This window comes from Volvox carteri (assembly GCF_000143455.1).
Source record: "Volvox carteri f. nagariensis unplaced genomic scaffold VOLCAscaffold_57, whole genome shotgun sequence".
NCBI classification, from domain to species: Eukaryota; Viridiplantae; Chlorophyta; class Chlorophyceae; order Chlamydomonadales; family Volvocaceae; genus Volvox; species Volvox carteri.
The window spans coordinates 327823-353703 of NW_003307600.1; the positions used below are offsets into that span (position 1 = coordinate 327823).

The window sequence follows — 25881 nt, forward strand, 5'->3', positions numbered from 1 at the left end:
CCTCTTCGTTGTTACCTGTGACGTTGGTGTTGCTTGCGACTCAAGGGCGACCTGTGGAGAGGTTGCCTGAGCGTCTGAACACGATAACGTTGTGAATGTGGGGTCGCCTTTACTCCGCGCAGGACATTCAGGACGTGTCAGAGTGCGACCAGGACATTTACCTTTTTTCTCTTTTTTGTCGGAGCTATGCTCCCATCTCGCGTTGTATACCTCGATCCAGGGCAATAATATTCATTCAGGACATGTGTGTTTACTAACGTGCTGCTGACAAGAGGTCCGAAGATAAATTGATGCCTTGAGAGCTAGCTCTGTCTAGAGGTTATCATTTTATCTCTTTTGTCATGACTATTGGAATATGTGGCCCGACCGATTGAGCAAAATACACATTCCCAAGGGAACACCGAACAATTATATACCTCCATCTCCAAATTTTATTTTTAAAACATAACTTCCCCACAGCGTCCCGGCATCTTTGGTGAGATGCAGCGTTGTAGGCCGAGAACATGGCCATCGCAGCGACCATGTAGAACAATAGCTCAGGCAGTAATACCGCCCGAGCCATGCACCAGGTTTCCAGTGCAGCGTGTAACACATCACATCACTTGAGCCCGAGCCCCAGGAACGGTCGGTCGGCGTAACTAGAGAATCTCTTCTTCCAAAACGCGTCAACGTTTCACAATTTGCCATTACCGCTTAGGACTACCGCCAACGATACACACCTAGGTAGCCTGAGTCTTGAAGCGATACACCTGCAACCACCCGGCGTCACCCGTCGAGCAGCACCGAGCCACTCAAACAGTAACACGAGACTCCAGGAAGGAGAGGCACTGCAAGGCCCGTATCTGATGCACTCCATTAACTCTTAGTTCCATCCTTAGTTCCATCCCAAACACACCCGACGGTGAAGATCCTCACCGCGGCCAGCACCGTCGGACGAACCACATTCGCAAAGCTGCCGCCGCTGGTTGTTAAGCTGCTACTGCTGTCGTTGCCGCTGATGCAACTGCCCTGAGGCCGCCAAGAGAGGCCTCCCAGGAGCCTGAGCCGTCCTTGCGGCTCATCTCGTGCCCTGATTGCTTCCGCTGATGGTCGCCCTTCCCCTCGTCACGCACCGCTCCACGCGGCCACTGAAGCCCATCCGGCCGATGACCAGGAGCGTGGCGTGTCAACCCTCCCCTCCCCAGCTTCTTCAAGTGCTCCCTCTCAACCCATAGTCCTCCCTACCTGTCGCTGCTGTGTCACAAGGCCGGGGGCGGCCACGGCTCGGCCCCGGTTCGACTCGGTGGATTGCCAGAACCATGTCATCCATCCATCCACCCATCCATTAACACACAGACAGGCGGGCAGACGGACAGGCTTAGGAGGCGAAGTTGCCCAAGAATCCTAGCGCCGATCCATACGTCGAAAGGGCAGCTTTCTGCCCAGTGTCCGTCCGTCCGCTCGTCTACCTCTTGGCGCGAGCTACCAGCGCCGTCTGGCTGTCGTACTCCCACATCTGGTGCACCGAGTTGGACGGGTCGGCCAGTGCTGCCCGGTCCCTCATGATGGCCATCTCCACAAATTGCTCCTCGAACGTCTTGCTCTGCTCGACTGCGATAGAAGCGACAGAGCGAGGCGCAAGGAGCAAGAGTTGGGCGAATGCAGCGGGGGAAGGGTAAACCAATGTGTACCAAAAGTATGTAATGCAAGCGCCCCACCTTTACTTCCAACACTCCCGACCCCGGCCCCCTGCATGCCCCCAGCCAGTGAGTCCCCAGTCCCGAGCTTACACTTATGGATGGCGGACAGCTCCGAGTAGTTGGCTGCCGACCTGGCGATGAACGCTTCCTCCTCAGGCTCCAGGTTGCGAAGGAACTTGGCGGGGGAGCCAGCCCACACCTGCTCGGGCCGCATGGGACGTAGGTCGCGTTCCTTAGAAAGGGCATGTGAAGCAGAAGGCTGCACCTCCACATCCTCGGAAGAGCGGACCATGCAGGTGGTACGCCCCCTCTGCACCCAGTTCAGTACCCAATATACAACCCCACGGACACCCTCTCACGCAACACACTCAAATGCAGTGCTACCCGGCCCATGCTACCTGTCTGCTGGTCTTAAGCCCGCCCTAGCCTCAATATACCTGGCCCGAGGGGATCACCGTCTTCGGCGGCACCACAGCCCCAGCAGCTACAATGGCGCCCTTCTTCACCTGCGGATGGGAAAGGAAGGAGGCTGTTTCAAAGGGCAGTAGCAAGCCGGAAGACGACGGATAGACGCAAAGCGCACTGAAGAGTACAGCTGCCATAGCAGCACCGGCCGCTACAGCAGAAAAGACACCCCCAAAAAGCCACCGTTGCATGTGCATATTCCCGAACACACCCATGGAGAGAACTGCTTGCTCCCAAATACAAACTAAAGGACAAACAACCATAACGGACCGGTCGCCGCCAGCACCTGGGGGCCGTTCGAGCCGCAAACTACCCACAAACCCATTTTCACAGGCCTAAGCGTGAACACACGCATTGGGTCGAAATGTACTTTGGCGCCCCAAACAATACTTCCTTCCTTCGCTACCCCTCATGCCGCAGTTTACGCAGAGGCACTCTCAGTCGGTGTGCCTTCCAGACGTGGGGACCCACAAGGCCAAAATGTGACAATACACCTTGGCGACCCAGTTTGCTTGTTACCCCCAATTATTACAAACTCCTCACGCAGCAGGACACGCCTTCTCTGCGCCGGCGCCCCACATCTTCCGAAGCATAAGAAGACCTCACACGACGGCCGCCCTCACATTCCCACAACACCGAGCTGCCTTTTGGGCACCTACCCTAACCCCTTGCTCAGCCCCGGAAACCGACTCACAGTTGCTCCATCCAGGATGGTGGCCCCCATGCCCACCAGGCAGTTGTCCTCAATGGTGCACGCGTGAACCGTGGCACCATGTCCTGCGCAGGGTGGAAAGTGAAGTCCATTACCCACTCGACAGGGGGATAAGACGAACCACTGGCGAGCGAAGCAGATGGCGACAGGTGGTCGACACGCAGCCGCAGAGGGCATGCCCTGTTGTGCGAAATGATGGAGCGACCAGTATGGCGAAATGCAAGTCGTGCGCCCTGCCGGCCGGCCTGGTGTCGTGGGGGAAGGGAAGAGGAGGATGCTGACATGTACGCTGAGATTCCACGCAACCCTCTTGCAGAACCTGCCGCGGAAAACCACTGCTGAGTCCCTGAGGGTCTGCTGGAATGCCAGTTCCATGGGTTCCATAATTAGCATAGCTGCAAGCTGGCCGAGGCTGGTTTGCTGACCCCATCCCACGGCCGTGTCGCTCCGAAAACTCTCCCTCACCAATAGTGACGTTGTTACCAATGGTCGTAGTCCGCGCATCGCCATCAAGACTGTACTTAGAGACGTGCGCAACGACGTTGTCCTGGATGTTCGTGTTGTTGCCAACAAAAATGCCGTTCACGTCGCCTGAGCACCGCAATCACAAAAGCTCATCATCATAGAATCTCATATCCCAGACAACACGGGAGGAGCTGATACAACGCTGACACCTACCTCGCAGGACCGCGCCATACCAGATGGAAGAATTGGCTCCGATTTTGACGTTCCCAAGCACATTGGCATTTGCCGCGACAAACGCGGTGCTGTGCTTGTTGGGAATGACCATTTCCTTCACTTTCAGCGTCCGTGCAGCAGCAGCAGGCGCGGGCACCACTTGCCCAGCGCCCACCGGCACGTCCGGCTTACGGTGCACAGGAGCGAACGCCAGATTGGGCTGAACTGCATGCGATCAAGGCACGAAAGTTAAGCATGGCCACGATAGTAGATGGGCAGCGCGAATATATGAACCCGCACCGTGCTCCTTGATAGCACCCTGCGGGCCTTGAATCATGGAACCTAGTTCATCCAAGGCGATGCCTACACCACGAAGGACACTTCCCAGGCCATAGAGCGTTGATTCCACAAACCCCTTAGCTTTAGGATGCCGATAAGGAAAGAGGAAGCCCGCTGGCAGCGAGCCCTTGAACAACGACATGGTAACTACTACGACCAAAGAGCACAACACCTGGTTAGGCTTTCCTGTCAGTTTGGAGTGAGTGCCGGAAGAATAAAGTACGGCATTGCGGTTCCTGTTTGGGTTTCTTCGCTGTCCCTCAAACTCCTCGAAGCGTATGATCTTGCACGCACACGGTGACTAAAGCGATTTGGCAATCAAACTCTGTCCAATTTTGTCAAAAGGGTTCTCCAACCAACTCAAGGATGCGGGACGAAGGGGCCGCGATATCGAGCCCCAAGCCCGCCCCCTTCTTGACGGATGAGCAGCGTGCGGCTCTCGATCAAGCTCTTCGGGACAAGGCGCAAGGTGTGGAGGTCGGGAGATCGCCTGGAACCGGCGGCGGGTATTGCCAGGCAGGATTTGCTTTAGCCCGGACTAGAATGCCTTGCAAGTGATGCCTGCACTCTGGGAGGCATGTAGGCATTAAGGGTGCAAGTTTTTGTGCTGACGTGTGAAAATTGCAGCTGTACATCGTCTCAGGCAAGCCTCTGTTTTCTCCCCTTTCGCGTTCAGAGCAAGCGAAGGCAAGAGCAGCTGCAAACCACAAGGCTGCTGCTGCTTCTGGAGAGCGCAAGAGCCGGTCGGGTAAGCTGCGTACCGTTAACGGAACCCAAACGGGAGCTGATAAGAAGGCAGCAGCTGAAAAGACATGCACAGGGCCACATAAACGGTAAAATACGGCAATCCATCTCGACAATCCTGCGAAACTGCAGAACGCTGATCAGGAAGTAGTACACAAAAGGGCTTTGCAAGCGTTTACCCAGCCCCGCAGCCCCGGCGTTAGCTTATCGTTTCATCGAAATGCTATTTGATTACCATATGTAGATTTCTGTTAGCTCCCTGTGTCCTCATGGCGCCGCAGCCCGCACGGAAGCGCAATAGGTACCTGCCTCAGTTTGCAGAGTTTGCCACCCTGCGTTGAACATGCGAACCAACCTACTTCCAGCCAAACTATCCACTTGCTTCACAATCGTAGGGAAACCATGCCTGGAGGAAACATTATGAGGACAACAATTAAGAACTGTTCTAGTAACTACTCGCTCCCCAGGACCCCCCAAAACGTCCTAACGCTGTAGCCCGGACGTTTTATCGTCCTCAATGCTGCCCCGTTTGCTAACCCCCCTGCCCCTCGCTTAGCACGTTGATTGGGTTTTGGATTATCACGAAGTGGCAAAACCTCGCAGCACCCTTATCGCATCGTGACGTTGACCTACCGTAACCTGCGCGGTTTCCCGCTTCTTTTTTTTCCTTCCCGGCGCAGCCAAGGGCCCCGGCGGAGCCAAGAAGGGTGGCGGCGGTGGCAAGTACACATGGGGCTCGCTGTTGACGACGGGGGCGCCTGCAGCCAAGGGTAAGCGCTGTTCTTTTTTTGAGGTGGACGACCCAGCCAGGCCACGCAAGGTTTACAGATCCTGGAGGGGGGGACGGTAGTGGAGGGGGGGGGATAAGGAAGGAAACCGCAGCTGCAGCTGCAAAGATTGACAGATTCGTTTTGGGGGGATGATGCGTACGTGATAAATTAAAGAGTTAGGTAGCCTTGAGGACGTGATTGCAAGGGTTTGATTGCTAGGGAGCTCAGTCCGGACTAGGGTCGGGGTCGGGGGCTCCAAATCACTGACTGACACGCGTCCTGTTGATAATTGTTTTGAGAGGCCATTGCTGCGTTGAGCGGCGAGGCTTTGGGCGCTTTGGAAGAGCGGCAAAAGTTGTGTTTGATTTCTGAATGGTGCACATGTTCGGCATTTATGCCCCGGTTAGGCACTTGGAGGGGCCGGACTCTGAAGGGGGCCAGGCCACTGTGAGGACAGTAATGGACAGTAAGGGCATTCCGTACATCCGCCCGCGCACATTTCCAAACTTTGCCTCATGATTTCACATTGCACTGTTGTCGATAAGCCTCGAGAGTGCCTTGACGGTTGATAGTCGCTGCTTAGGACGCGAGTACACATGCACACGTTCAGCTTGTAATATACACGGAATACATAGCAAGTTAGCCCATGTGGTGCCAAAGCACCGTGTCGAGCAGTGTTGATTGATGCTCCCGCTGTTATCCGACGCACCAATTTGGCCTCACTGGTCTCAGGGGATGTTGCCCTGGACAAGGGCGACCCCAACTATGACTCTGAGGAGGACGAGCGCGATGTGGTGCTGCTCCGGAACCACCAGGCTGCACTGCGACAGGAGGTGGCGGCGTACAAAGAGCAGGTGGAGAAGGGATGCATGCTCGGGGGGAGCTGGAGAAGAGCTTCGGCGGCTTGGCCGTTGGGACTTTCTAATCGGCTCGCCTTTTACCTGTTGGTCCCTCCTCCAAAGGAGCAAAACGATTCTAAGGGGGTTGAAAAGGTTGAGACAATGGAGGGTCATTCACTGCAAGACATTTTGAGAGACAAGAGGATGTGAAAAGAGTTCCAGGCGGGTTTAGAGGAGAAAAAGGAGATAAGAGACAGGAAGTGATTGGGTTTGGAAGTCGTGGAAAGGCGGATCTCATTTGGTACCTTTTGCAATGCTTTTGTTGCCGGAATGCCTTCCTTCTCGCCTCTCCTCGCCCTCGCTTCTGCAAGTAATTATTTATGCGCAAATGCAGATGCAGTTGGAATATTCCCCATTCCGTTCCTACCTTGCTGTTGGTAACAGGCCTCCCGTCCAGCAACACTCCCCCTCTTGCCTGTCCTTTTCCTTCCTCTGTGCTCTCCTTTGCAGGTGCGGTCCATCGTTGAGGAGTACTTCGTGTCGGGCTCCGTGTCCGATGTTGCTGAGAGCCTGGAGGAGCTGGGTGCCTCCCACCTGGCGCACTACTTTGTGAAGCGGCTGCTGACGACGGCACTGGACCACAAGGACCGGGAGAGGGAGATGGCCTCCACGTTGCTGTCCAGCCTGTATGCAGAGGTATGCCCGAGGAGAGGAGGGGGGAAAGGGTTGAGGAATTGGGTGCAGAAAAAAGGTGAAGAGGAACACAGCAAGGGCCTGTTCGTGGGCCCGTTCGTGCAGAGGAGGAGGGGGCAAGGAGGAGTGAGGAGGTAAAGGGTTAATATACGGAAGATGTGGAGAAAGGGCCAACCAGATTCAGGTCGTCGTACGTGTATGGAAAACAACAATCGGGAGTTAAGAGATCAAAATGCCAACGGTTTGCTAGCGACCAGAGACAAGGTGCGAGTTTATGAACGGGGGCGCTCGGGAGCACGTTCGATGCTAGGGGGGGTTCGGTACCCCGCCTGTTTTCCCTCCCCCTTGCCATTTTTCCTATCCCTCACGGCCCCTGCTGTCGTCGGCAGCAGTGGATTTTTTGCTCGTCGCCTATAATGCTTCCCACCACACACGTGTGCCTATCTATCCAGGTGATTGCTCCTGACCAGCTGATCAAGGGCTTCACCTCCCTCTTCACGTCCCTGCCCGACCTGGTGCTGGATGTCCCCGAGGCGCCCGAGCTGCTGTCGAGGTTCGTCATGAGGGCAGTGGTGGATGACGTACTGCCACCGGCGATTGTGTCCTACGTGGACCCGGTGGGTACACGCGCGGGTCGGGTCCTGATGGATGGCGTCTGGGTTGCTGTGCAGCTTGGGTTTCGGAGGGGGGAAATGGAAATGTGGCGAATGTGAGTGCAACAGGTGAGGGAACGGGAGTTCTGGATGGCATATTCCATTCCAAACATGCTCCCCGTTCACACCATCCCGCTTCACCACGGACGTCTCCATCGGTATCAGCACAGTCCCGAGATATTCGGACTATTGGAAGGACTATTGGATATTCGCTTGCTTGTGGCGTATGAGTCCCACAGCCCACTTCCAGTCCAGCTCTTTCCCCCGCCTCTGTTGTTCCTTGGACGTCAGCGTTATTTGGGTATCCCCCACCTTCACGGACGCCTTTCGGTCAGTCCTACGTTTGATACTCTCTTGTCCTGGCAGCAGCTTCAATCGTGTGTGCTTCGTCTTTCCACCTCAGGAGTCTGGCCCCGCCTGCCGGGACCTCCGTCAGCGTTGCGAGGCCCAGCTGGCTGCGCGACATAACGCGGAGAAGGTCCTGCGGTGCTGGGGGGGAGCAGGTGAGGGGGGGGGTAGTAGGGGGATTGTAAGGAAAGGGGGGATAGAGAGGGGTATCGAGGGAGACTCGGAATCGGGAGGGAGGGGCTTTGGAGGTTTGCGATGTGGGATGTATGCGTATGTATGCGGGTGGCGCGCACGCAGCAGGGGCCAGTGAGAAGCTCACCATCTCCATGGGCCGCACCGAGGGTGTGCCATATCAGCGAGACGCACACGAGCGACGAGCCACGTGCGGATGTCGTTCAATCGGGCCATGGGACTTTGTCACATGAAGGCATGAGCGTGTGGGTTGCTTGAGCGACGCAGTGAAGTTGGCCTGGCTGGGGTCGCGGCTGCTCTTATATAGTAGCGCCAATGTATACGAGTCATTGGTGCCCTTAGTGCTTTCCTGACGCGTGTTTCCTCTTCCTCCTCCTGCTCCTCCCGGCGGTGCTGCACCTGTATCCTCAGGTACAGGCACCCACTTCACGGACAGCAAGGCCGCCATCTCCTCGCTGTTGGCCGAGTACCTGGTGGCCCGTGACCTCGGGGAGGCCAGCAGGCGGCTGAGGGAGCTGGGGCTGCCCTTCTTCCACCACGAGCTGGTGAAGCAGGTAGGCGGGGTGGGTGGGGAGCAGGGGGTTGGAGCGTGAGGCAGGGCATGGGGGAAGGGGAAAGGCGGGGCGGGGAAGGCCGTCCTGCCGACCGGGCCTCCCTCTTCCCGCCCGCCCTCAAGAGTCCTGTTATGGTTCCGATTATCTTAAGTCCTACCCCTTGTCCCCTCCTCCCGCCGCATTGTGCAGGCCCTGGTTGCGGCGCTTGACAATCCCAGCCATGTGGATCCCGTGGTGGCGCTGCTGGCTAGGTAAAGGGGGGGGAGGGGACGGAGGGTTTGGGGAAAAGGTGGAGGGGGGAGGTGATGACGAGCTGGGTGGTGATGAGAGTCTCCGCATATTCGGACTCGTATGTATGGGATGGTAGACAGACCAACCGATTATTTAGTCCTTATGCCTCTTGTGTCTTTCTACCACAGGTCCACCATTTATCTTTGGGTGCTTTCCCTTTTGCACATCATTCCCCACCATTGTCGTCACCACCGCCATCGTCATGATTATCACCGCATCGCTGCCTTTTCCTTTCGCTCATTGCTTGCAGGCTCTCCTCCTCGGGTGAGGTCTCCTGCAGCCAGCTGGCCAAGGGTCTGCGGCGGGTGGCGGACAACCTGGCGGATGCGGTGCTGGACAACCCGGCTGCGGGGGAGAGGTTCGCTCAGCTGGTGGCGGCTGCAAGGTGACTTGACTTAGCTTTTGTTTCTCACTAGGCCAAAGGGTATCATGCCATTTTTCCATGCCGTTTTTCTCTGAGGTGCAAGACGGGAAGAGGGGCTAAGCTGCTAAGGGGAGGAGGAGGAGTGGAGCCCGGGATAAAGGCCACCTGCCGCCGCTCATAACCCCCGGTTGTGTGGTCCTGTCCTTCCGCGCCTACAGGACGGCCAAGGTCTTTGACGACCTGGAGCCCGAGGACATGGGCACCAATGCCGCGTTGGCGGTCTTTGGCACCCCGGCAGCTGCGGATGGCGCCTCCGGGCCGTCCTCCACCTGCGCCAGCAACGGTGGTGGCGGCGGTGCGGTGGCTTCTTCCAGTGGCGGCGCGTCTGCGGGCGGTGTGGTGGTGGCGATGCCGCCGGGTGTGGCTGCGTTCAAGGCGGCTTCCCTGGCGGCTCTGCGGGAGTACTTTGACTCTCAGGATGCTGAGGAGGTGGCGGCGAGGTGAGGCTGTGATGCATGCGGTACATGCCGGGTGCCTTGGTGCGGGTGGCTGCATGTGATCTAGGTGTGCGGATGTAGGTCTGTGTTGTGGGTGCATCGTTTCCCGACCGGTTGATTCGCGATAGGCTGACTGACAGACTGGCAAATGATACTGGGAGTTTCGGTGATGGCAGGGATTACAGATGTGGTATAAGACGTGGAGTCTCGCATGGCTCGTTCGCAAATCTTTACATAGCTTGCGTCAATTGCATCTTGAACCGCCGGGTCTATCTCACGTACGGTCATGTTCGGGTCCGCTTTTCTGTTTAATACTAAACTATAATAATAGCCGAATAATGTGAGAATGAACTGAAGTCCGCGCATCCTCTTAAATTTCCCGGTATGTTTTCCTGACTGTATGTATGTGTGTATGTATCCATGTGTATGTCTAGGTTGGTGGCGTTGGAAGAGCCGGGTCTTCACCCGCTGTTCGTGAAGGCGGCTGTGTCACTGGCTCTGGACCGAAAGGACCGGGAGAGGGAGCTGGTGTCGAAGCTGCTGGTGGCGCTGGTGCCAGAGGTGGGGGCTGTGGGGTTGAGGTCGGGGTTAAGGACGGAAATGTTGTACAACGGGAGATCTTGCCGAAACCAACGATTTCTTGCTCATCACTAATTTCGCTTTTTAGCCATTTTGCGGTTAAGGCAAGCCGGAGGAACTTCAAAACCATCAGCCATCCTCCAAAACAAGGGGAACATGCCTCTTCCGAACACCCCAGGTCATTTCCCCCGAGGCCCTGGCGGGGGGATTCACTCGGCTGCTGGCGGCCGCGGACGACCTGGTGCTGGACGTACCGGACGCCGTACACCTGCTGAGCCTTTTCCTGGGACGAGTGGTGGTGGATGAGCTGCTGCCTCCCGCTTTCCTCACACAGGTGTGTGTGTGTGTGTATTGCTCGGGAGGATGGGGGGGGGGAAAATCGACCGTGAGGTGCCCGCGCTTGTCAGTTAGCCGCAACCTTGACACATTGCTGGCTGCTTGTCGGCACACCCGTCCCTAAGCGTGCGCCGTCAAGCGCGCGTGATCCCATGTCTTCAGCTGTTCCCTTCATACCGCAGAGTCTTAGAGAGCAGGTTTTTGCGCTTCTCACTGTCGCCTTCCCCCGTAGGTTCTTCCCTCCCTGGACGCGGATGGTCTGGGCGTAGCGGTGGTTCGCTCCGCGGGTATCATGCTCGCTGCTCGTCATGGCTTTGAGCGGCTGGTGAACTGCTGGCACGGGGGGGCCCTGGAGCTGGGGGCGGTCAGGCAGGCTATCAGGGCTGCCATAGAGGTGAGGGGGGCAATAGGTGCGGGTAATGCCAAGGAGAGTGAAGAGGGATTAGGCAGTCGAGTAAGGAGGGCAGGGGATGGGTAATGGCGTTTATATACAGAGGAGATACGGAGTGTAGGATTAGGAGGAGATTTGCTACATAACTTCCATCTTCGGATTGCATTAATCATTTGTGGCGAAAGAAACACCGGGGGCTAATCTTTGCTCCCGGCCTCGCTTGTCTTTCCAGTGTAATCCTTCTGGCGATTGAGATGTGTTGCTGTCCGCCCAGGAGTACGGCACCAGCGGTGATGTGGCGGAGGTGGCTCGCTGCCTTCGCGAACTGGGGGCGTCCTCCTTCTCGCACGAGGCGGTCGTGGCGGCGGGTGAGGAGGCCGCCTGCCTGGATGGGTAGACACGAAGAAGATAGCTTTGCGCAATGGGCGCGCGCGCGGGCAGAGGGGGAAATAACGGCAGGCGGGTCGTTATTAGGGGTCGCGATTGCCCGAGCATGAGAACAGCAAAGGAGCCGGCGCAGTTGCTGTGCGTGCTTGACACACTCGTTGCTTGCTGCTGGGTCTCCTTTCGCCGACTCCTCTCTCTTGACAGCTGGCCGTAGAGTGGCTCTTAACAAAACCCCAATCCCCTGCCATCCTCATTTTCGTCTCCCAAATCCCTCCACAACAGTTGAGTTGGCCTTCAGCCGATATCACGGCAAAGCCACTACTACGACCCAGGCCCCGGGAGCCAATGGCAGCGCCCAGCCGCAGCCGAAGGAGGAGCACGAGTCGGATGCTGGTGCAGCTCCCTCGGACGGCAGCTTGGAGGCCGCTGCGGGCCCCGTTGTGGAGCTGTTGACTGCCCTGGCGGGTCAGGGAGTGCTGTCCGCCACTCAGCTGACGACGGGCATTGAGAGGGTGCGGGCGGCACTGAGTGAGGAGGTAAGCTAGGGGTTAGGGGCGGATTCAGGTTCGGCTGTCTGCCATTTGTACTCTCGGCACGTGTGTGTTTGTGTGCGTGTCTGTTTGAATAACTGCGTGAGGGGTGTTGTTGCGGAATGGCTGCGGGCTGCTTGGACCTGACCGGCAGTTGACGCGACCGTCTGCGTGGCCTCCCCGCTTGAGTTGACCCAACCTTCACCTGCAATGTCTGCCTGTTTGTCTGTCTGTATGTATATATGACGGAGCAGGTGATGGACTATGGTCCTTCGTCGCAGCAAGTGCTGAACTGGATTACAGAGAGGGGGCTGCGCGAGGGCTGGCTGGCGGCAGCATGACATGCGTGCGGCCAGTAGCCCCGCTTCAACCGCTGCGGCGGCGGGGGGAAGGAGACGGACGACTCGATGAGACGGTGGTGTTCGGCCAGAGAAAAGGAGGATAGGGTTTAGGATAGAGAAAAGGAGGATAAGAGCGAGGCAGGCGGATAGGGTTTGGGGAGTGGGGACGGGCGGAGGACATGGACCTTTCAAGCTCAGGTTGGCCGTGGGGAAAGGGGCACCCGGGGGGCAGGTATGGCAGGAGGCCGAAAGGGCTTGTGCCAAGATGTGCGCATGTCCGTCTCACTGTTTGCGGCGATGGGGATGGCGGGAGGGGAGTCTCGGCGTGGAAAGCAGGGGCATGGACACGGCGCTGGGTATGCACGGCGTGCGAGGGATTGTAACGTTTAGCTCCACCTGCAGCGCTCTGCTGTGCCAAAGCAGGGCAGGCGAGCAAAGCACGGCGTACATACTCTTCCCTCTCTCCTTTTGTTGCTTGACCTCCTAACTTGGTGCCTGCTGCGCGCATTGTTGCGGTGTCAAGTGTGATTTGCTGAACCCAAAGGTTTAGGGAAGCTATGGATGAGAGCTGTCTTGGTACCGCGGCTGCATACCAAATAGATATACGCCAGTTCCGGCCATGAGCTGAGACCCCGACAGTTTGGCTTGTATTGTCCTGTTTTTCATCCTGTACCTCGCCGGGCTGCGTTTCTCGGGCGGAGACTGGAAACAAGGCGATGGTTGCTGGCATCGCCTCCGTGGTGTGGCTGGGCAGTGACGGCTCGTGGGTCAGACGATACCGATATCGCACCAGACAAAAGGCTCTGGAAGGCTGTTCGTTTAGGCACTCCTAGGGTTTGTATGAAGGCCTGCTGACGTCAGACGTTCGCGACGAAGTTACCTGCTGGAGTCCACGTCCCGTAGCTTTGCAGGCGCTCGCTGTCGGGTCCCTCTACTGGGGGCATCGTAGTGGGCCCAACGGTTGCGTGGTGATCCGGTGCCGCGGGGATGCACATAGCATGACTGCATGCCTAGGGTGCAACGCTGAGCTGCTAGGAGCCGCCTGCCCTACATCTCGGCAGGCTGCAATCCCCGCGTGCCTGCCTGTAAGCTGTAGCTAAGTCTTGTCTATGTGTCGGCACTCTCCATGTCGGCTTGTGAAGTATATGCGCCCGGCGGTTTGTGCAGTCCTGGTTCATAAAGCGGAAGGGGCCCCAGCCCTGGAACTCACCGCAGCGGCACTTGAGAGGCGGCGATATGTTACTCCTCTTGTTGGACAGTACTGACTGGCGGGAATGCGGCTGGGGAGGCGGGAGATAGGGAAAAAGCCGGGGCAGAACACTGCGGCGGCATGTTACCTATGCATCTTAGCGGGAAGGAGCCCTGCTTAACGCATGGATTTGCTTCTGCCCAATCATATATACGTACGCGACTTGGCGTGTATGTGTATTTGTGTTCTTGATTGATGGTTTGCGTACCCTTGACTCATGTTGTTGGGGTAATGCGCGGCAATACCAACGTGTATATCCAATGCTATGCTGCACGGCGTGGTGGGAGCTCGTTTTTGTGTCGGCCACTCCACTGCAGCTTGTGTAGAGCGGGCGGGTTGGTCGACCGGGTCTCTGCTGTTCCTCTGGGGACGTTACTGTGGACCTCTTGGGAGTGTTGGCCGGCTATGGCTATCGAGGCGCTGCTCATAGCTATAGATGGCAGTGATGCTGTTGGACGACGTGGCTGCTGAGGATGGCGCATAGGGAGGGAGGTGTGCGTCCCCTCGCTCATACGTTTTATGTCAAGCCGACATAAGCAACTGTGTGTACTTGTAACTGCGCAGAATTGCCCTTCCGCATCATTACATTACATTACATGCATCATCATCGGGGGTAACGACGTGACCGTGGCGCGGCAAATGCAATGGCACATGCATCAAGTTTTCGGGAGTTACACTTCGGGGAAGAAAGCAACACTGACGAATCCAAATATGGAGATGTGCACTACATGTGAAATATGGCCTTTCATATGGTCGCTTGCTTCTTCGGTAGAGCATCTTCACGTGCGTCTACTGCAGAGCATTTCGAGCAACTGCGGCAGCCATCACCACCGGAGATGCTATTTGCCATCACCGCTGCCACCGCCGCCACCGGTGTACCACTGTTCTTGCTATTGCCGAGCAGACAGGGGCAAATACCACTCTGGTCCGAAACCGGCTTTGGCGCGCGCCTCCTCGTTGAAAGGCGGCTGTAGTCGGTAAGTGCGAAATAAAGTGGTGGGGAGCGGCATAACGGGAGAGACGAAGGGGAAGGGAGGGAATGTCATGAGGAGAACTCGTGGACCGAAGACATGTCACTCATGCGCGCAATTCACGAGGCCAGCTGCCAGGCGAGCCACAGACTGCTGGGCGGACCAGGGGCTATACAACAGGTAAACAACACTTTATATATAAAGCCTTGCCCTTGTGGTGATGTGTGTGCGTGTGTTACATGGTCGTGGGGTGCGTTCCCCGTACCTGCAAACCGCCCAATACGAGCCGAGGGCGCAAGGGTCCTTATGATGCGACAGCGCGGGAGGAGGAAGAAGGCGACGCGGTGATCGTGTCCGGATATTAACTCGGTTGAAAGCACACGTGCGAAAGCCTGCTGCTTTACTGACTGCGGCATCGCGTCCGCTGTTGGTGTTTAGCGCCCCCAACGAATGCAGTTGTTATCACAACACACAATGAGGCCTAGCGCTAGTGGTTATCCCTCGTCTAAACGCTCGACAAGCAACAATGAACCCTCACCACAGCATTGGAGTTCCTTCCCGGTCTGGCAGACTTGCCTTCAGGCCGCCCCAAAAATGCGCCCGTACAAGCGAGTGGAACCATTCCTGCACGCTGCCGTACTTTCGAGCATCCAGAACCCAGTCAGGCAGTGCCGCTTCCGCTTCCGCCGCCGCCGCCACGGGCCGCTGAACCCCGTAACTCGCCTCCTCGCTTCCGCCGCCGTCGGCACCGCGGGTGCTGCAGCCGCCAGCCGTACCATTCCCAGCGAAGGGCACGCGGGCTTGGTCATGAACACCGTCGGCAGCTTCAAGTTGTCTGCTCTCTGTGGCGCCATCCCCGACCTCCGTGGCTCCTGCGGCTTCCCCCGCTTGCTCCTGAACTCCGCTGTCACCCACCTCCAACCCCGCCAATCGACTGCCATTTAAGTCCGCCTCCGCAATATCCGGCACTGCGCTGTTGCTGCTGCTGGTCGTCGCCGCAAGCCCACCGCCGTTGTGGGCAGGTTGTTGCGACGGCTTTGGGAGGGATGCTGGCGAGGCCGCCGCCGCCGCCGCCGCTGGTGCATCGTCGCCTGGCGACGCCTCACCGGGTCGCAACGTGCCATGTGCAATGCCGTACAAGTACTTGATCCACCTGATCCCAGCCGCGCAGTGTGAAACTTCCTCCTACATGTACGGCATGGCACGGTACGACGCAATATCGTGACCGTTGGCGAAATGTCGAAGCGCACGCATGCTAAAGCGCGGGTGTAACCGTGGCTGAGCTGGCGTGTCATTCCGGGTCGCCCTGTTGGGTCGCCCCGTCCGCTCGGCTGCCTTCATACACAGCTTCTTGTCGCACAGCTCTCACAATAGGACATTGCCGCCATTCCTTACGATATGCGGGACCTTCGCACTGCTTATCTTCCTTCCACCTCTTAACAAAGACCCCTGTGGGGTTAAGATTGGCCAAAACCAACACAGCTGCCCACATTGTAAGGATGAGCAACCCTGTTTTACCGGGTAAATAGTGTCCCGCAGCAGTGCGGCCGACTCGGCGTCTCCGTTATTGGCGAACTTGGCAATGCTGGCCGGCAGCACGTCCAACCCGCGGGCCTCATGCACACAGTGCTCTACCGCGAGACGAGCAGGCAATGAGTGGGCGGTGCTGGATGCGGACTCCCAGAGCCTAAGCCGGGGAGGATACGGGGAAGGCGGTTAGAGATCATTGAACTACACAGGGCGAAGGGTTGATACGAGCTCGGGATGTTGCCCCGCCCTCCGGGTCGCGACGGAGATATGAGGCTCCCGGGGGGATTAGTCCTACTTGCGAAAGAAGGGCGTGCGGTCCGTGTTGTGGTGGGTTTTCCAGCATCGACGTAGCTAGCTATAACCCGGACAGGTACTGAAATTTTGATGAGGTCTGGATTGGGGTCTTAGGCCCGCTTTTGTCCACCCCCTGCCCACCTGCCACCCCGCTAGCAGGGACAGGCTGCCGGGCCATAGACGCAAAGTGAGACGTTCTCACTGAAAGCAGTCCTGGACGTAGGTCCTTCGCGGCCCCCTCTGCTCCTCCAAACCTCAGCTGCTTTTCCCCGAGGGCCCTCATTTCGAGGAACCCAGGCCCAGGTTCAGGTTCAGGTTCAGGACTCACCCATCATGTACGGCAAACGCACCATAGTACGAACCTATCTCCTGAAGGCCGCGGCAGAAGCGAAGAAAGGGAAGAAAGGGACGGACGTCACCGGGACGAAGGGGCTTGGGAGGGGACAGGGGAGCGGGGGCTGTTCAACTGTCTACAGGACGCCGGACTCCCCCAATGCCCGACCGGCCGTGAAGTGCCGTCCAGCTCCTGCCCGCCTCGCTGCTTACCTCAAGCCGCTTCGCCAGCAGGGTGAAGTGGCGGCACTCGTCGTCCGCGACCTAGGCCCCTCGGTGGCGCCCATGCAGGATCGGAACAATGGAACAATGGGACGGGGGGGGGACAGGTTTCCTTACCTTGGGAGGTAATACCGAACTGACTGGACGTGACACGAGAATGGGATGATGCGCTTATATCTACTCCCACATCGTGCTTCTGGCAACGGCACAGCATACGACAGCTGGGTCGTCACTCGAACGCACCGTGACGAAATCGTCGAAGAACTGTCGGGGCATGTCGTACTCGTCGGGCCGCAGACCGAACCTTGCCACTATATCCCAGGACAGGTCAACTGCCCAGTTCTCAATGTGTACGGCGGAGTGCAGGAGCGCCTGGCGGGAGGCTAGTGTACCGCCTTTGCCACGGCGGGGAGTCTGCGGGGTTCACCGAGTGTGTGTGTGTGTGTACAGCGCTCATGTAACCTGCCGTGTCGGTATTTGCCATACAGTTTTGACTGTTCCTCTTGCCGTACCTCTCCTGGCGCGCACACGCGGACCTGCAGGTACGCCGAGACAAGTGGGACGGAGAGGAGGGCGCGGGGCGGGGTAGGAAGGAGGGGGAGTAGGAGGGGGGTTAGGGAGACGTAGGGCCCTTGGAGAGGTTTGGAGGTGAACGGAGGTTGTATCTACTCGGGGGGTTGGTGGTGAGGTACGTCCCAGCGCTTGCCGCCGTGCAGGGCATTGCCAGGGGGTCCGTGTTTTATTAGGAGGCCACTTAGCAGTGACTGCTGGCTGGGTTGCGCAGCAGCATGATTCCGTTCCCTTGTAGGCCCCTGGGACGCCGGAATGATAACGCCGGTTGATGTTTTGCAACGATCTCAGAAAGGGGGAGGATGCGGCCCAGGCCTTCGGGAGGATCCGAATTGGATGTACCAGCAGGAGACGGACATCACCTTTGGAACGGCACGAAGGAAGAACCCAAGTGGGTGAACGTATTGTTTCGCGCTCCTGGGCTGCTGCCCGAGCTATAAAGGTGTGTGCACTGGCGCAAGATGGCTGGCGTGACCGATGCTACGGGACCTCAAAGCGTCGATTTGGCAACTTAGTTTGAGCAACTCCATACGACGCCGACGCGGTGACCCCGTCGGACACTATTGCGAAGAAAATTGAAGCATACAAGTTTCCAGTCCTCACCGTGTCGTCGGAGCGAGCGGGCCGGTCAGGGGCTCGAAGGTGTTGCCATTCTGCAGGCCGGATAAGCTTAATTACGCCTTCACGCCACATCTTGACTATCGCGGAAGTATATTCTGCTTTTCTCCAGGGATTGGGACATTCGAGGACCTTGAGGGCGCACTCGACGAGGCTGTCTTCGGAACTAGGTGGTGGCGGCACTACCTGCTGAATCTCCATTTTAAGACCTAGTGCTGAGATAATTGTGTGTACGTAAAATATGGCGTGCTCAGCACGATACCGCTGGTCAAAGGAGCTGACGACCGAGAACTTCCTTGATCGGGTCCGAATTGTACATCACGGAAACTGAACGCGTTCCAGATATCCATTCTGCCCCTTTTGATTTCGCTACTTGCTTGGATAACTTTGCACACAGTATAACTCGTTCCGTTCAGCGCTTTCTCCGACTTCACAAGATCACTGATAACTTGCAACCCAAACACAAATCCCTGCTTGAAGAGCTGGTAAGCTAAAACTTAACAGGATGCATCCTATCGGATGCTCAGCGCAGCCGGCTGCGCGATCTTTCCGGCTCCGTTTTGTTTGTTTGTGGGTATAAACTACTCATAAAACATTAGCTATGAGGCTACACATAAGATATTCAAATACTGACCTGACAACTTCATACTATACGTTTCCTTAGCGAAGCTCACACGGTGTCGGTGCACATTGAGTTTGGATGCCGTACCAGCAGTAGCCGCAGCGTTACAAAGATATCAGAAAGCCATTTAAGCTCCATTCTTATAACGTGTTTCGGGGAAGGAGTGGTTGTCTCGTACACATGGATTTGACTGAAAAATACAGCCCTAGCGGCTTATAACCGTTGCCGCTATAAAACAACGGTTACATGCAACGACCTTTGTACAGCATAGGAGCGAGTGAGCACGCGGTGATATCCAAAAGGTCCTTTTTGGTGAGTAAGCACTTCAGGCGTAGTGAACCTATCGTATTTATGGAATGCTCTAGCTGAAAACGCCAGTTTGCGCATTCCTGAGGATGTCAGAATCGCAGAGATTTCCTTACTGAAGTGAAGCTCGGTTAGTTGGAAGGCGGTGTAAAGCTAAGCCATCTTTGCAACACAGCGTTGTAACCGCCATGTTGCCTCGAAACGGAGCAACTGTCCGACGGTGGCAGCACCACCCGCTTGCACTCTATCTCTCCTTGGCAGTCAATGCCTATGTGCTTATATACGTGATGTTTCATCAAAGGACAGTCGAAAAAACCAGCACTGCACCCGCTGATCATCTATTAATTACCGATTATAAACGGGCTCAGCTAGCCGCAAGCCAGCCGCTCTTTGGAAATGCTTGGCCTTCCTTGACGGGCGGCTTGCCTGAGGTCTGGGCCTTGGGAACGCTGGGCGCCAACGAAAGCTTTGCGTCTGACGTTGAGGCCAACCTGTCGCCTGCTGAACGGGAAGAGCTTCAGGCGCTGTGTGGCCGCTGCCTTCACCAGACCATTACCAAAAGCGTGGAAGTCCGGGGCATCGGCGAGAGCGTCTTTGTGGCGACCGGTGGGTGTGTGGGTATTGCAAAAGCAGCAAACGGGAGGCGAGAGGGGGACGGGTCCAGGATAGAGGAGACAAAACACGGACGCAATTTTAATGTAACTAATACGGAAAGGCACGTTGTCCGTTTGAAGGCCCGGGGGGTGGGTGCTTTCCCGGTTCGGTGTTTCTGACCTGAACAGGGCTTCATGTGCTTCACTTGGTTTCGTCTTCTTAATGCTTTTCCAAAGACCACACTCACACTAAGGGCATTTCCTCCCAGCCTCCGCTCATGCGTACCCTTCTTTTCCAAACAAAGCTTTGTCGGGAAATGCATCCCAGTGCGCCCTGCGCGCGTTCGAGTCCTTGTTCCGGGCCCAGTCTTACCCCTTGTACCCTCCCCTACCCTTCCCCTACCCTACCCTACCCTTCCCCTACCCTTCCCCTACCCTACCCTACCCTTCCCTACCCTTCCCTACCCATCCCTACCCATCCCTACCTTACCCTACCCTACCCTACCCTTCCCCTACCCTACCCTACCCTTCCCTACCCTTCCCTACCCATCCCTACCTTACCCTACCCTACCCTACCCTACCCTCTCCTACCTTCCCCCGCCCCACCTTTTCACCATCTCCTCATGTTCCCTCGGGCCCCCCAACCCCCACCCCCCACCCCGCGTCCCCACGCAGGAGACATCCCGGACGAGTGGCTGCGTGACGGCTCCGTGCAGCTATCCGTGTACCTGCCCCGACTGGCCGAGCACCCCGTGCTGAGACCCATCATCGAGGGAGCCATCCGCACGCAGGTGCGTGTATGTATGTATATATGTGTTGGGGGGGGGGGGGGAGGGGCCTCGCCGGCACCAGCCTGTGGGAAAGGTATCTTCGCAGGAGGGGAAAAGCCGCTGGGGACCGACCGGGGGAACGAAAGGGAGAAGGAGGGGGACAGAAGACCAGCCTACCATTCTGCCAGCCTACCATTCTGCCAGCCTACCATTCTGCCAGCCTACCATTCTGCCAGCGTACCATTCTGCCAGCCAGCCGGCCAGCCTGGTACCTAGCTGGTCTGAGAATCATGACCGTCAGCCGGCATGTGGCAGCGGAGCTTGGCCGGCTGCTTTCCGACCCACGGGTCACTGATCCACCTCTCGTCCCTCGTCCTCCTCCCCACAGGCGTACTACATCCTGTCCGACCCCTGGGCTAACTCTTACCGCAAGGACTGGGTGCGCCCCGACTCGCTGGGCAAGTTTGAGCGGCAGATCGGTCGGGGGGGGTGGATAGCCACTCGGAACTTTGAGGTGGACAGGTGGGCCTGCGTGTGTGTATGGGAGGGGGGGGGAGGCAGGGGGGAAGGAGGGAGGGAGGGGCAGGGGGGAGGGAGGGGCAGGGGGGAGGGAGGGAAGGAGGGGCAGACAGGTTGACTTTATTGACAGACAGACAGACTGACTGACTGACTGACTGATTGGAAAGGACAGAAGTGGAGTTCTGGGAAGGTGGGCATGGGCGACGGACAGGCGGGGTGGTAGGCGGGGAGGGGGGAAGAGGAACACCCGCAGATTCCGGAAGCCGCGGCGGGCTGAGTGACGGAGTGTGTGGGTGTGGGGCTCGTTGGTGGGCCTTAGCAGCGGGGCCTTATCCCTATAATCCTGTCCATGTTACTGGGTCAGTGCACGCGAGACATACACACACACACACACGCGCGCGCGCGCACACACCCCGCAAACCCGCCTCCCCAGGGCATTAACTAACCTCAAACGGACTGCCCGCTGATTCCTTTCGACTTGATGGGCAGCTCCGCCTAAGGCCTAAGGCCAGGGCTGCCACGTCACATACATACATACATACATACATACATACATACATACATACATACATACATACATACATACATACATACATACATACATACATACATACATACATACATACATACATACATACATACATACATACATACATACATACATACATACATACATACAACAGCATCCCTTGACTAACTCCCCGCTTGTCTCTCCCATATCCCACTCCCACCTGCCGCTTGCAAATTTGTTGAGCCATTGCTTTCACATCCGGCGGTTGATGATTTTGGCATCGCGGCGCTTGTTCCTCTTTGACTTGCCCATCGCAGCCAACTCTCCCCCTCTTCCCCGGCCGGCCTCCTCCCTCCGCCCTCCGCCCTCCTCCCTCCGCCACCCTCCCTCCGCCACCCTCCCCCGACCCTCCGCCCTCCTCCCTTTCCCCGCCACCCTCCCCCGCCACCCTCACCGGCAGTTCACTTCCCACTTCCTACTCGCACATGCTCCCCCCTCCCCCCCCGCCTCCCTCCCCTCAGCGGCGCCTACTGGCTGAACCTGCTGTGGAACTACGCCTCCACCGAGGGGTCCTTGTGGGCCGCCGCCTCCTTCCTGAACTCCTCCCTCGTCCACGACGCCGCCGCGCTGCTGGTGGACACCTGGCGGCTCGAGCAGCGCCACGAGGAGGCCAGTCCGTACAGATACGCGGAGCTACCCAGGGAGGGGAAGGGCGCGCTGTCCAACTACACGGGTAGGGCTGTAGCTGGGGGGGAGGTTGGGGGGGAAAGGGGGGAGTGTGGGCGGCCGGGAGCAGAGCCGGGAGCAGGGTTGCGTCTGTTTAGATGGTTCGAGCCGTGAAATGTATTCTAAGGGGATTGCATGTGTGTGCCTGTGTGTGCCTGTGTGCGTGTGTGTATGTATTGAAACATCTCCCTACTTCCCCCCTAACCTCCCCCCTACGTGCCGATCCCCCGGGGGTTGTGGCGGCCCCCCCAAGGTATGATCTGGTCGGGCTTCCGCCCATCAGATGACCCCAACACGTACGGCTTCAACATTCCGGTAAATGTGAGTACGGCACGGTTGCCTGCGGGGTTGAAGGTTTGATGAATAAACTGCGGACGCAGAGATCCTCTCGATCCAACGCGGCGTTAGAGTCGGCGGCCCAAAGTGTCGTCGTGTCCCCGTGTCTAAAACGAATACACGGCCAAGCAGGGCGGCGCGTTCCTAGACGACTTGGAGTAATGGAAGGAGGGAAAGAGAGGCAAACTGGGAAAGGGTCCCAGGAATGCAGAATCGCTGCGCGCCACGTTACCACGTTACCAGCGAAGCAAAACTAAAGCTTGTGTAACTGTCTTAAAACAGCTAAGCGTCGTATGTGACTTTAAAAGTTACGAGAGTGTTATTTGTACAAGTTCATAACAGGGGAACACCGAGGCCGCCGGGTTCTCTTCCCGACCTCCCGCCACCCTAGATCTAACCCTAAAACCCTAAAACCCAGTGTTACCCCCCCCGTCCTGAATCTGTCTTATCCTGGGATTATCCGTCTATACATGGTTTCTGCTTCACTCGTTCGTGGTTTGTCCTAACCCCCGGCCTTCTGCAAACCGGGTCCCCTGATGCACCTCCACCACCCCAGTCCCTCCACCACCTTTTGGGACACCCTGTTTCACTGTCCCGCTTGCCATGTGGGCTCTTTCGTAACTGGATCCCAGAGCTGACTCAGCTGTATTACAGGTCTCACGTCTCTTTCCTTTGCTCCGCACCTTGTCCTTCATGGGCCCCCATGCACCCCCAGATGTACGCCGCGGGTTCCCTGGAGCGCCTGGTGGAGCTCAATAAGCTCGTGTGGAGGGACCCGATGCTGGGGATTGCGGCGGCCAAACTCGCGGAGGATATCCGGCAGGGCATTGAGAAGTTTGGCGTGGTGGGTGAATCAGTGAATGAGCGAGTGGATGAGATCTCGACCGAGGGGTGAGGGGAGGGAGTTGGGAGGTAGCGTAGGAGGGGGGAGGGGGGTGGGGATGCGCGGTGGGGCGGTGGGGCGGCCGCGCGCTGGAGGAGGCTCGGAGGATGGGGCGGATGCGGTTGTCTTGCGGACGTCCGCGGGAGGGTGGGGGCGGTATGTCGCTCGAACCCGCCTCTGCCCAAAATGCCCCGCCCTTTCCGCCCACCTTTTCTCAATTTCTCTTCCCGCAGCCACCAAGCCATCTTGCATTTGTCTTCTCCTGTTTCGCCCCTCTTCAAAACCCCCCTTTCCTTCACATCACCGAGGCGAGTCCTCAAGGTCATGTTGGTATTTCGCTGAGTTGCCTAATTTGGAGATCATCACGCATACGTGCTTTGGAAATTATTACCCTTCTTCTCCTCTTTTCCCTTTTTCTTCGGCGGCTTTCACCCTGATGTTGGGCTAACATCTGGGTTTTTGAGCGCGCTCCATTCCCGCCAAAAAACGCTCGTGGCTCGGATCATGACAAAACACACAGACACGCCTATTTTCCCCCGATCTCCCCCGCTACGGCCTCCTTCATCCCCTCCCCCAGGTACCTTTACCCGCTGAAAAATCCGGCTCCTCCTCATCCCCCTCCACCATTTACGCCTACGAAGTGGACGGTCTGGGGAAGGCGTTAGCCTCCTTCGACGACCCCAACATCCCCTCCCTGCTGTCGGTGCCGCTGCTGGGCTACCGCCACTACGACCCGGAGGTGTACGGCCGAACACGGCAGCGCATCCTCAGCCCGGCGAACAGGTGCGCGTGTATGTGTGCCGGCTGGGAAGGACAGCCGGGACGAGGGCGAGCGCGGGCACCGATGTAAGGTGGTGAGGCGGAAAGGGAGAGAGAGCGGAACGGGGTGGCGACTGGCGTCCACCCACCGGCGCACATTCGTTACCTTGATTTAATAACAAGAGGTATCATCTCGTTGTTGGGGGGGGGAGGAGGAGGCCGGGGGAGCGCCAGACAGCACCGGGTGGCTCGTGGGGCAACCAACCAGGCTATGGCGCGCATGTGCTGAAAGCTGGCAACTCGCATGCATCCCTCCTCCCTATCTCCTCCTTAACCCTATTCCACTCCCGCCATCTACCCCCTGTAGTCAATAAGGCCTTTTTAGAAACCCTCTGGCTTTTGAGCCCTTTGCAAAGCTCTCCGTCATATCCTTTCCTTTCCTCTTCGTGCTCACCTGCTCGCACTCCCCTGCGCTCCTGGCCCCCTGCCGCCGCCTCGAGGCGGTGGTTTGCACGTTATCAGCAATTGCTGCTCAATCATCTTTGCTGCTGTACATACTTCCCATCCCCTTCCCAACCACCTGCTTTTTGCATATACTTGGGGGCCTCTTCCCCTCTCCCCCTCTCCCCCATCAGCCACTACTACGCCGGCAAGGAGCTCCGAGGTTGCGGCTCCCCGCACACCCCGCACCGCTACGTGTGGAGTCTGGCGCACTGCGTGCAGGGGCTCACCAGTGAGGAACCCGGGGAGCGAGCCGACCTGTTTAGGTGCGGGGACGGGGACGGGGACGGGGACGGGGACGGGGACGGGGACGGGGGGTAGACAATAGCAGGGGTAAGCGGAGGGTGGAAGTTGAGGGAAGGAGGGAGGGGGGTGGTGAGGGGAAGACAAAGGCGAACCCGAGGATGTGTAGCCCGAACATGGCCGCCGTGAGTTTGGAGGGATCAATACATCACCGGACGGGACCCGGGCGCGAGCTGCGCGAGGGGATGTATAAGGGGGGGGGGGAAGCGGCACCCGGGGCCCCCCTTTCCAAAGCCGGTGGCCGGGGCTCGGGCCGCCCTCACCTGCTGGCTCTTCTGCACTACCCGCGGCGCCGCTGAAGTGAGCGCACTCCGCGACTCCCATGTGCCCCAGACCACCCCACCCGCCACTCCCCAGCACGCGCCGACCCGCCTGCCCCGTGGGCCCCCCGCAGGCAGCTTCTCAAGATGCAGGGCGGCAACGGTCTGATGCACGAAAGCAACGACGTGGACCACCCGGGGCAGCTCACCCGGCCCCTGTTCCAGTGGGCCAACACGATGCTGGTGGTCTACTACGAACAGACGTTTGGTCGCAGCTGCAGTCCGGTGAGTAGGCGGCCGCATGCGGCGGGCGTGGGCGGCGGGGTGGGGGCGGGTGGCGGGAATGGGGAACGAAAGGTGCAATGCGGGGTCCGGTGGTAGCTACAAGTTACAAGTTCCGCACAAGTGCGTGGGTGGGTGGGTGGGTGGTTGAGTGGGTGGGTGGTTGAGTGGGTGGGTGGTTGAGTGGGTGGGTGGTTGAGTGGGTGGGTGGTTGAGTGGGTGGGTGGGTGGGTGCACGTTCGTCGTCTGGAGGAGAGAGCCGGGGGAGTCCATGGGGCTTCCGGTGTACGTCTCGTTGTATGTACATCCTGGCCCAAATCCGGGCGCCCGGACTCCTTTCC

At 58.0% G+C, this 25881-nt stretch overlaps 4 protein-coding genes across 4 annotated transcripts in view; 2 read left to right on the forward strand and 2 right to left on the reverse strand.

Annotated features, from left to right (window-relative positions):
* Positions 1–1444: 1444 nt before the first annotated feature.
* On the reverse strand, positions 1445–4025 carry cag3 (uncharacterized protein; the record flags this gene model as incomplete). Its single annotated transcript, XM_002956079.1, has 7 exons — positions 3835–4025; positions 3535–3759; positions 3322–3447; positions 2839–2921; positions 2117–2185; positions 1770–1881; positions 1445–1590 (listed from the first exon to the last, which is right to left on the reverse strand). Exons 1-7 carry the CDS (start codon positions 4013–4015, stop codon positions 1445–1447), a joined length of 942 nt encoding a protein of 313 aa, XP_002956125.1. The 5' UTR covers positions 4016–4025.
* Positions 4026–4228: 203 nt separating this feature from the next.
* On the forward strand, positions 4229–12473 carry VOLCADRAFT_107054 (uncharacterized protein). Its single transcript, XM_002956017.1, has 17 exons — positions 4229–4342; positions 4550–4621; positions 5298–5387; positions 6120–6241; positions 6737–6922; positions 7372–7536; positions 7976–8075; positions 8524–8666; positions 8856–8917; positions 9208–9342; positions 9540–9821; positions 10253–10379; positions 10576–10731; positions 10966–11127; positions 11399–11492; positions 11794–12047; positions 12296–12473. Exons 1-17 carry the CDS (start codon positions 4240–4242, stop codon positions 12380–12382), a joined length of 2340 nt encoding a protein of 779 aa, XP_002956063.1. The 5' UTR covers positions 4229–4239; the 3' UTR covers positions 12383–12473.
* A 233-nt stretch (positions 12474–12706) lies between these two features.
* On the reverse strand, positions 12707–18370 carry VOLCADRAFT_107055 (uncharacterized protein; the record flags this gene model as incomplete). Its single annotated transcript, XM_002956080.1, has 9 exons — positions 12707–13316; positions 13593–13643; positions 14868–14905; positions 15141–15787; positions 16121–16289; positions 16755–16795; positions 17225–17395; positions 17494–17517; positions 18155–18370. The coding sequence occupies 9 exons, from the start codon at positions 18368–18370 to the stop codon at positions 13240–13242; spliced, it is 1434 nt and encodes a 477-aa protein (XP_002956126.1). The 3' UTR covers positions 12707–13239.
* Positions 18371–19128: 758 nt separating this feature from the next.
* Positions 19129–25881, forward strand: part of VOLCADRAFT_107056 (uncharacterized protein) — a gene marked incomplete at its 3' end in the record, with an annotated part of 7211 nt that continues 458 nt past the window's right edge. Inside the window, exons 1-9 of the mRNA XM_002956018.1 lie at positions 19129–19703; positions 20366–20481; positions 20849–20982; positions 22012–22223; positions 22470–22537; positions 23268–23396; positions 24013–24218; positions 24830–24961; positions 25393–25543. Coding sequence (XP_002956064.1) covers positions 19286–19703; positions 20366–20481; positions 20849–20982; positions 22012–22223; positions 22470–22537; positions 23268–23396; positions 24013–24218; positions 24830–24961; positions 25393–25543 — 1566 coding nt within the window. The 5' untranslated portion in view covers positions 19129–19285. The remainder of the gene's footprint in view (positions 19704–20365; positions 20482–20848; positions 20983–22011; positions 22224–22469; positions 22538–23267; positions 23397–24012; positions 24219–24829; positions 24962–25392; positions 25544–25881) is intronic.

Bases quoted from the DNA above. Each gene is read 5' to 3' on its own strand.
- VOLCADRAFT_107054 (XM_002956017.1), top strand. From the start codon at position 4,240: ATGCGGGACGAAGGGGCCGCGATATCGAGCCCCAAGCCCGCCCCCTTC. The intron at 8,918-9,207 runs GTAAAGGGGGGG...CATTGCTTGCAG, and splicing joins GTGGTGGCGCTGCTGGCTAG to GCTCTCCTCCTCGGGTGAGG. The intron at 12,048-12,295 runs GTAAGCTAGGGG...ATGACGGAGCAG, and splicing joins GGGCGGCACTGAGTGAGGAG to GTGATGGACTATGGTCCTTC.